Below are 9320 nucleotides of genomic sequence, written 5' to 3'. Positions count from 1 at the left end.
TCAGTGCTCGGTTGTCTCCACCAAGTCTGTCCCCAAACAGTTTGTTTTGCTGGTTTTAAGCGTTAAACTGTTGCTAGGTGTTATCATCCACCATCAGCACCGGCCTGCACCTTACCTGCCCTAAGCTCTCTCCTGGCCCCTTACACTAAGTCTGAATTTGTCCTGCTAGGTGACATAAACTGGGACATACTTAAACCTCCTGACCAAGTCCTAAAGCAATGAGACTTCCTGAATATTTCTCAGATTATTAACAATCTCACAAGGTATGACTCCAAGCACCCAGAAATGGCTACTATCCTTGATGTTATCCTCACAAATAATCCTGATCGGTATCAGTCTGGTGTTTTCTGTAATGACCTTAGTGATCACTGTTTTACAGCCTGTGTTTGTAATGGCTGTTCAGTGAAACGACCTGTCCTGAATTGTCATAGACGCTTGCTAAAAAACTTTAATGAGCAAGCCTTCCTGTAAATTGGTATAGAATCAGCTTGATCCTCTCTGTCGAAGACGCTTGGACCTTCTTTTTTGATATTTTCAGTGGTATTGTTAACAAACACGCCCTAAACACGCCCCCATAAAGAAAATAAGAATTTAAACCAGGTTCAGCACCTGGTTCGATCGTGATCTGGCAGTTACTCCACCTCAAGAATTCCATTTGGCGAAAGGCTCGGCACACGCATACTCAGGCTGACTGGCTATTGTTCAGGGAAATGAGAAATAAGTGCACTCAGGCTATCCGGAAGGCCAAAGTTAGTTACTTTAAGGAGCAGTTCTCTCTCAGTGGGTCTAACCCCAAGAAATTCTGGAAACGGTTAAAGACCTGGAGAATAAATCTTCCTCCTCACAGCTGCCCATGCCCCTTAATGTTGATGATGTGGTTGTTACTGACAAGGAGCACATGGCTGAGCTCTTTAAGTCAGGATTCCTATTTGACTCAGCCATGCCTCCTTGCCCGTCCAACATTTCCTCCTCTCTTACCCCTAACACGACTATCCCCAATGCGCCTCCCTCCTTTTCCCCTGCCCGCTACAAAGTTTCCCCCTGCAGGCTATCACTAAAGGAGCTCAGACTCTCTTTATGTAGTGTTGCGGTGTCTCTCTTGTCGTGATGTGTGTTTTGTCCTATGTTTGTATTTTATTTTTAACCCCAGCCCCCGTCCCCGTAGGAGGCCTTTTGCCTTTTGGTAGGCCGTCATTGTAAATAATAATTTGTTCTTAACTTACTTGCCTAGTTAAATAAAGCTCTTAGAGACTCACATCTGTAATCGCTGCCAAAGGTGATTCTAACGCATCGATTTAGGGGATTGAATGCTTATCTATTCAAGATACACTATTAGTGTTTTATTTTTCATTCGTCTTTTAAAAAATATATAATTTTTCTTCCACTTTGAGTATTTTGTGTTGATCCATTTTAACCCGAAATTGTAACACAACAAAACGTGGAAAAGGTAAAGGGGTGTAGATACATTCTGAAGGCACTCTAGTTGCCTGACAGAGTAGTGTATAAATACCTTCTGTCACAAATTGTGACACCAACCTAACACATTAACAGGATTCACAACCACCAACATACCCATTCTCAAAAATGGTAGACTCAGTCGGGGTCTCAACTTACTGTTGAGAGTAAGAATAGTAAAGTACACAACATTTTGCTTAGGGTCTCCCAAAAGGCTAGGGCTGGCTCTGACTGCAGATGTGGGTACACAGACCTCCAAACCACTGCGAGTTCAGATTTGTTGTGGCCCCCACCCCCATCAAAGTTGCCAATCCCTGCATTAGGTGATAGCTCAAATTAAGGAATGATTGACCTTCCTGACTGTTAACTGAATGATATGAGAGCCGTCAGCCACAGGTTGCCACAACCATGGTACGGGAGTAACCTTTTATCCAGGAGTGACCTGTGTGGAGGCGGATGGATTTAGGTTACTACAGTCTAAACTCAAAGGGCAGGCGGGCAGGAAAGTGGTGATGCAATCCCACCACATCACTGGACAGAAGGGGCTTTTGGTTGATGACTCACATTTGTAGTAAATCTGAAGTTATGTAATGTAGGGAGTTAGTGAAAGAAAGAAGGAAAGAAAGAAGGAAAGAAGGAAAGAAAGAAAGAAAGTAAGAAAGAAAGAAAGAAAGAAAGAAAGAAAGAAAGAAAGAGGGGTTTGGTATGGTTTTGTGTACACACACAAGTGCAGAATTTTGTAGAATTTTTCATGGATTCATCTGATCAACTGATTTGAGTGTCTTTTTTTTGTACATCTATTAGGGAATGTTTTAAAAGTTTCACATTGTGAAGTTTACAATAAAAAATTAGCAAAACTCCTTTCCATCTGAGACTGCAAGGGACATAATACAAACAATGAACAATACTTTAACCTTGAAACTATCAGTTGGCATGACGCCAGGGATAAGGACAAAACCTGTGTCAGCAAGTCTTTTCAAACTGTCGGTGAGGTGAAATACATGTCATCTCTTTCGTGAACAGCTAACTTAATGTTGAAACACACACACACACACCATCACAGGTATTTCAGTGTTCCATCAGGTGGACAAGTCCCATCCTGTTCACATCTTCACTGGCTCATTCCAACTTTTCCTCTTTAATCAATCTCATGATTTCATCTTGAACTGTCTGCTGTGTGTGCATAGGGACTGCATTTGGTGAGATGGGAAGAAAATAAGTATAGTCCTTCGTTGGTAGGTAGTCAGGCAGACATGAATGAACATAAATGAATATCTTAGTTACTTATTTTTATCAGAGCATCATCATGTGGTTTGGAGAATATAGGGGAAATTAATATTTGTAACAATGTATGAGGAAAGATGCAATAATCCTCTTACTTAGATCCTGAAAATCCATACACTCTGAGGTCAAATTGTCACACTTTTGAATATGAATTAATCTTGAGATTGAAACCCTATTTTAAGAGCAGTGTCACTCAGTGCCAGCACTACATAGTCTTTACTGATGAAATTACACGTATTGTTCAACCACAAAGATCCTGACATGACAGGTTACCTATTGTTCAAGCATGTGTGTGTGACTCACAGCTACTGCGTGGACATAGTCACTTGTCCAAAACAACCATGTAGAGAGGCTCTTTCCAAAAAGCTTACATCATCTGAACATAACATACTGTTGAGACATTGGAGGCTCTTTCACTTCTCTCTAGTTATATACTAGGTTCCACATATCTGACTAATCTCCTAAGCTGTAGATACAAGAGCTGCTGTTCTCTATAAAAGGCTGTAAATGCACTAGAGGGTAATAATAATGTACTGCATGTAACTGTTCTGTACTGAGGGTTCATGAGGTATGGGGAAACAGTTATTGTTCAAGATAATTACCTCTTGAGTGCAAAAATATGAATTGTTTTGATATTTATGTTCTAAGAGTAGCTGAAAAATAATACTTTGCCTCCTCCATCTAGTTACTGGTCTTAACAGGTCAAAACAAGCGCGCGCACGCACACACACACACACACACACACACACACACACACACACACACACACACACACACACACACACACACACACACACACACACACACACACACACACACACACACACACACACACAGTGCGAGAGAGACACACAAAAAGCATCAAAGACCTTGAAATCTATTTGCCCACCCAGCGGTGCTATCAGGTACAGTCTGCTGTCCTTCAGGTGGAGTTGTCCATGGACTACAGTCAAGGCCATTGTACAACTCACACACACACCTCCATGGATTTCCTAGAGACATCTAGTGTAATAGGTAACACTGGCAAACATGTAACAGGAGGGCGGTGTCTTGGCTGCACTTGCCAATCAGTCATCCCCACTGCTCTTTCGCTTCATGTCCCTCCCCATGGCTTGTGTGGAGCACCATATAAAAAACCTGAATCAGAGCTTAGGATGCCACGAGCACAGTTTCCAGAACCTCCACTGTCATCTAGCTGAATTCTCTCTGCCAGGGAGTTACACTAAACCTGACCATTTGCCCTCTCTAGCACCAGGCACCTTTTGGTCTATTCTCCACACAGGTATTTGCCACTAGCATCTTAAGCAACCATGATCATCACTGTCTCTTTGATTTGGGTTGTGGTGATCAGCTTTTGCTGCTGTCTGTGGCTTGCTCTGGGGATCCGTAAGAGGTAAGCAGAGACCCACGCATTTTATAGTAAAATGTCCCTACATGCAAAATGTTAAATGGAATTCAATGTTTGATGGTCAACAATCGAATGAAGAACTCAGCATAACATTGTGGAATGGAACACGTGGCTGATAATGTGAAGGCTTGGGTGTGGTATTCCTTTTAAATTGTACAACAAAATATTTACAGCTAACCCTTTTATTGTTTTCTTTCGTTGATGTTATATGGTTTTATTTGTGTCACCTGTATTGCTCTTAAAATATAAATGAGTTCCATGTTGCAAAAGGTTATTCATTTTTATGGAGACTTTAGTGATGTCTACTTGCCAAAAAAGCCAGCGGTAATTTCGTGACATGCAGTTCTTTATTATGTTGTACAAACCTGATAGTTATGTATAAGTGGTAGTGTTATTCTGAGATTGCTGCAGTGGCATTGGGTTTTGTTCTGCTGGATGTGACTTACAACTTTCCAAAGTTTTGTAATTTGAGTACATATTTTTTGCACATCACTAGAGTTATTCTGACATTACCTTGTTGTTGTTTGCTTTGGGTTTATAAGACAACATTTAAATTGGGTTCAGATACAAGTATGGATTCATTGGACATCTTTAAGTGTCCTTTGGATGTTGCTTAACTCACGTATTTTATACATCTCATGTCTAAACATCACCTTTGTGTTTCCTATGTTCAAGTATTTCCGATGGCTTGCTTGGGCATTGCTTTATCATTGTTATGATGCTAAATGATTGTTGTTGCTCTTCAAGAAAACCAGGTGAACCACCAGTGGAAAATGGTTTGATCCCATACCTCGGCTGTGCCGTCCAGTTTGGAGCCAACCCCCTGGAATTTCTCCGGAGCCGACAGAATAAATATGGGCACATCTTCACTTGCAAGATTGCTGGCAAGTACTTTCACTTCCTGTGCGACCCTTTCTCCTACCACGCCGTCATCCGCCAAGGGAGGCATCTGGACTGGAAGAAGTTTCACTTCTCTACCTCGGTCAAGGTAAAGACATGCCTAACTAAGAAGTGTTGTTCAACTAAATGATGATGAGTTAATCTATCCATATCTGTCAATACAGGCTTTCAAGAGTATTAAATTAAACCTCTCTTTGTCTCCACCCAGGCTTTCGGCCATGACAGCATGGACCCCAGACACGGTTACACCACAGAGAACCTCCACCAGACCTTCATGAAGACCTTGCAGGGTGAAGCCCTCCCTTCGCTCATCGAGACCATGATGGAGAACCTGCAGTCGGTCATGCTGCAGTCAGACACCCTCAGCCCGAGCAAGGATCGCTGGGACGTGGATGGCATTTTCGCCTTCTGCTACAAGGTCATGTTCGAGTCGAGCTACCTGACACTCTTCGGCAAGGATCTGGGTAACGACAAGAATGCTGCGCGCCAGGAGGCCCAGAAGGCTTTGGTCCTCAACACTCTGGAGAACTTCAAGGAGTTCGATAAGATCTTCCCGGCGTTGGTGGCTGGGTTGCCCATCCATGTGTTCAAGAGTGCCCACTCTGCAAGGGAGAACCTGGCTAAGACCATGCTGGCTGAGAACTTGAGCAAACGCGAGAATGTATCGGACCTGATCTCACTGCGCATGCTGCTGAATGACACCCTGTCGACCTTCAATGACCTGAGCAAGGCCCGCACCCACGTGGCTCTGCTGTGGGCCTCGCAGGCCAACACGCTCCCCACTGCCTTCTGGAGCCTGCTCTACATGATTAGGTATGTACAGATGCCGGATCTTAATTTGAGCCAGCTTGCTACAGCAGGAAAAGTGTCCTGCAGCAACAGGACATTTTAAATATTATGTGGATTATAATACATGGACATTTCTATAGGGGTTGATACATTTTTCGTTAGGGCAAAACAAGTCTGAAATGTCAATCCTTTTTAAAACTCAAATACAATACAAGTTTGCATTTCCTGCATTGCAGGAAATTCTCAGCAACAAAATAGTGATCAAATTAAGATCCTACATCTGTACAGCAGGGCTTAGTCTCATTCCCATCCTTAGTGTATCCACCATAGACTTGTGTCAGAAGTCTGGGTAAGTTTGGCCAAGCGAGACTGTCCGAGTCTCAAACAGCTGAACATAGATGCTGTGCTCATTAGGGTGGAGATAAGGGCTGAGTAATGTATTTTGTAACAGTCCTGTACAGTAAATTGGCATTCTCATCTACTGACTGCGACTTAGTGCTAGCTCACAGTAACTCCTGCGATAACAGAGGTGTCAAGAACCACTCATTGGAGAAACATAGCATTTCCTTTATGTCATAGAGCTGCAGAGAACAACCTTGTCCAAAGTGCATGTTGGGAATATTGTGATACATGATCTGTATAGTCTGAACTTGATGGTTTGACTTACCCTCCATCTTGTCTTGCCTCTTCAGGAGTCCAGAGGCTATGAAAGCAGCCAATGAGGAGGTGAAGAATATTCTGGAGAGTTCAGGTCAGCGTGTCAACCCTAACAAACCACAACTCACTCTCTCCCGGGAGGACCTGGACAACATGCCTGTAATAGGTAAGGGGAAGCTGCAATATACCAAAACTGATTTAGTAGATCTTTTTACAAAATCATGTTTGACACCAAAGTCAAGCTGTCCAGTGAATATGGTATTATAAAGAACCATGTCTTCTTGCCCTGCAGACAGCATCATCAAGGAGGCCATGCGTCTGTCGAGCGCATCAATGAACATCCGAGTGGCCAAAGAGGATTTCCTGCTTCACCTTGATAACCAGGAGTCGTACCGCATCCGCAAAGATGACGTCATCGCCCTCTACCCCCAGATGCTCCACTTTGACCCCAAGATTTACGAGGATCCCTTGGTGAGTGATGCTCAGTGTCTTTCCTTTAAAGATGAAAGGCCATATAACTAGGGTTAGGAGTGTGTCAATCGTTCCTCTAACTCCCCTCTCTCTGTCAATCCACAGACCTACAAATACGACAGATATCTTGATGACAACGGCCAGGAGAAGACAACGTTCTACAGGGAGGGACGCAAGCTGCGGTACTACTACATGCCTTTCGGCTCGGGGGTGACCAAGTGCCCCGGGCGCTTCTTCGCCGTGCATGAGATCAAGCAGTTCCTGGTGCTGGTTCTGTCCTACTTCAACATGGAGCTCCTAGACTCAGCCGTTAAAGTGCCTCCTCTCGACCAATCACGTGCAGGTCTGGGGATCCTGCAGCCCACCTATGACGTTGACTTTCGATACAAACTGAAAACTCAGTAAGACGGACTCCACTGATCTACTTTCTTAACAATGTAAATTGTACATATTGTATATTTAAGAATTGAAGCCACAATGATGTACATAGGCTGCAATGTATTGTTATAATGTCTTTTTGAAGTTGATACGCAAAACAAAAGCCACCGAGTGGTTTGTGATCGCCTCAGAATGGTAGCACTGGCAAAAAGCCCATTTTAGGAGGAGGCCCGTTTCGAAAGTGACATTGGTAGAACTCCATATAAGTGTTATCAGTCATATTTACTGCATCTTCCAGTTAATCATCATAACTGTATCCTTATTGTCGACCTCCATCTTTGAACTGTGAAATCATTCAACATTTCAGTGGTAATTCTGTTTGCGACCCTAACTATCACTAGTTAGTTGGTAAATGCCACTATTTACTGTGATGTTGAATGGCTAGAGTAATGTACATTGTAGTTCCATTGAAAGATTCCCTCTGCTAGGATGAAATACATTTTGGTCATCTGTATTAATGTTTACTTTGATATACTGTACAAAACAAGTATTAAAATGCATGCAATGTTTACTTTGATAATACTTTATAAAACTAGTGTAAAATCAATACATTTCTATAACGGTGTATTGTGTCATTCATTTGTTCATTCAGTCATTAGTTTGATCACTACTCACACAAACATACACAAAGACAAGCCACACTCTCATGGTATTAGGTAATTCAATAAACCTCAGATAAGGTATCTCTCTCTCTTCTACATTGGAAGGTAATGTGGTACACCAGGTGCTGGTGTCCCATCTCAGGTCCATAAGGGCTTTGTGGTTAGTACTATTTGGGTTTTAATTAGAAGACTAGCCTTGAAATTAATAATTTAGAAGATATCAAGACTATGACAAGATTCAGTAAGTAGACCTATAGAACAATTGGTCAGCTCCTAATGTCCTGCGGTAACTTGTCCAGTCATCATTAGATCATAAAACATTGATCGTTGCATAGATACAGTCAGGTCCATAATTATTGGCACCCTTGATAAAGATGAGCAAAAAATACTGTATGAAATGAGCTATATTGTATGTAAGAAACGGGAAATTCTATTATTTTATACAGAGAAAGAAGTAATACAATAAATCCAGTGACATGTATTCATGGGTGCCAAAGGAAGCCAGGCTTCCCCAAAAACGTGACCAAGAGAAAAATCGAAAAACATACAAAAAATGTATTTCGTCTCTGTGTGTTTCATAATTTTCCTTCAATTCGCAAGAGGCCGAATGTATCTCACCGGAGAAAGTATCCGAATGAGCAAAACAGCGCCCCTCTGTCTCTGTATTTGTAGGCCATCTATCTAATGTTGTCTGGTCAAAAAGAGCGTGACATTGTTGCCGCCCATAGTATTTAATACAAGGGAAGCCAGTGAGCATTTGGCCTCCCTTGATAAAAAAAAGTATAATATAATAGCCAATCAGTGTTGAGCTAAACTGAGTGAGCTGTGAATGGTCCTGGCGCACCAACAAAATGTGTCAAGGGAAGCCAGTTTGGATTTGGCTTCACTCCTATTACATCGCATTGAGAGAAATACGTAATTGACAGAAACAACTTGTTGCATCTCATTGTGTTGTCGTCCTCCGGTGGCTAGGTAGCTAGCTAAAATTGGCACTCTCCTAAATTAGCAATGGATGGAGATAGGGATTTGGACTTGTGGCTTTACTTAATTCTCCGTACTGGCCAATGATTATAAAGGTGATTCTGATCCATCCGTAAATTCTTACATTGTGCCCCTGGACTGAGAGGATGGAACTTCAATATGTAGCTAGATGTAGAAGGCCAATGTTAACTAGCTAACGTTTCCCATGAAAGGAAGTTAGGCTAGCGAGGAAGTACTTTAGCCACGTAGCCTAGGACATAAAAAAAAAAAATTGTGTACGGTATAACAGAGTCATAGACCGTTTCATCAACATGAAAGAGAGGAGGATGGCATTG

At 42.3% G+C, this 9320-nt stretch overlaps 1 protein-coding gene across 1 annotated transcript; it reads left to right on the top strand.

Moving 5' to 3' along the window:
- The first annotated feature begins 3898 nt into the window (after window positions 1-3898).
- LOC139550943 (cytochrome P450 7A1-like) lies at window positions 3899-7967 on the top strand. Its single transcript, XM_071362237.1, has 6 exons — window positions 3899-4132; window positions 4895-5135; window positions 5256-5860; window positions 6529-6659; window positions 6786-6964; window positions 7070-7967. Exons 1-6 carry the CDS (start codon window positions 4050-4052, stop codon window positions 7367-7369), a joined length of 1539 nt encoding a protein of 512 aa, XP_071218338.1. The 5' UTR covers window positions 3899-4049; the 3' UTR covers window positions 7370-7967.
- The last annotated feature ends 1353 nt before the right edge of the window (window positions 7968-9320 follow it).

Source organism: Salvelinus alpinus, chromosome 23 (assembly GCF_045679555.1).
Source record: "Salvelinus alpinus chromosome 23, SLU_Salpinus.1, whole genome shotgun sequence".
Classification (NCBI taxonomy): Eukaryota; Metazoa; Chordata; class Actinopteri; order Salmoniformes; family Salmonidae; genus Salvelinus; species Salvelinus alpinus.
Note: the sequence above shows the minus strand (reverse complement) of the source record. Positions and strands in the feature narration are given on the sequence as shown.

Excerpts from the sequence above, each read along its gene's own strand:
- LOC139550943 (XM_071362237.1), top strand. The coding sequence starts at position 4,050 with ATGATCATCACTGTCTCTTTGATTTGGGTTGTGGTGATCAGCTTTTGC. Across the intron at positions 4,133-4,894 it reads GCTCTGGGGATCCGTAAGAG|AAAACCAGGTGAACCACCAG; the intron begins GTAAGCAGAGAC and ends TTGCTCTTCAAG. Across the intron at positions 5,136-5,255 it reads ACTTCTCTACCTCGGTCAAG|GCTTTCGGCCATGACAGCAT; the intron begins GTAAAGACATGC and ends GTCTCCACCCAG.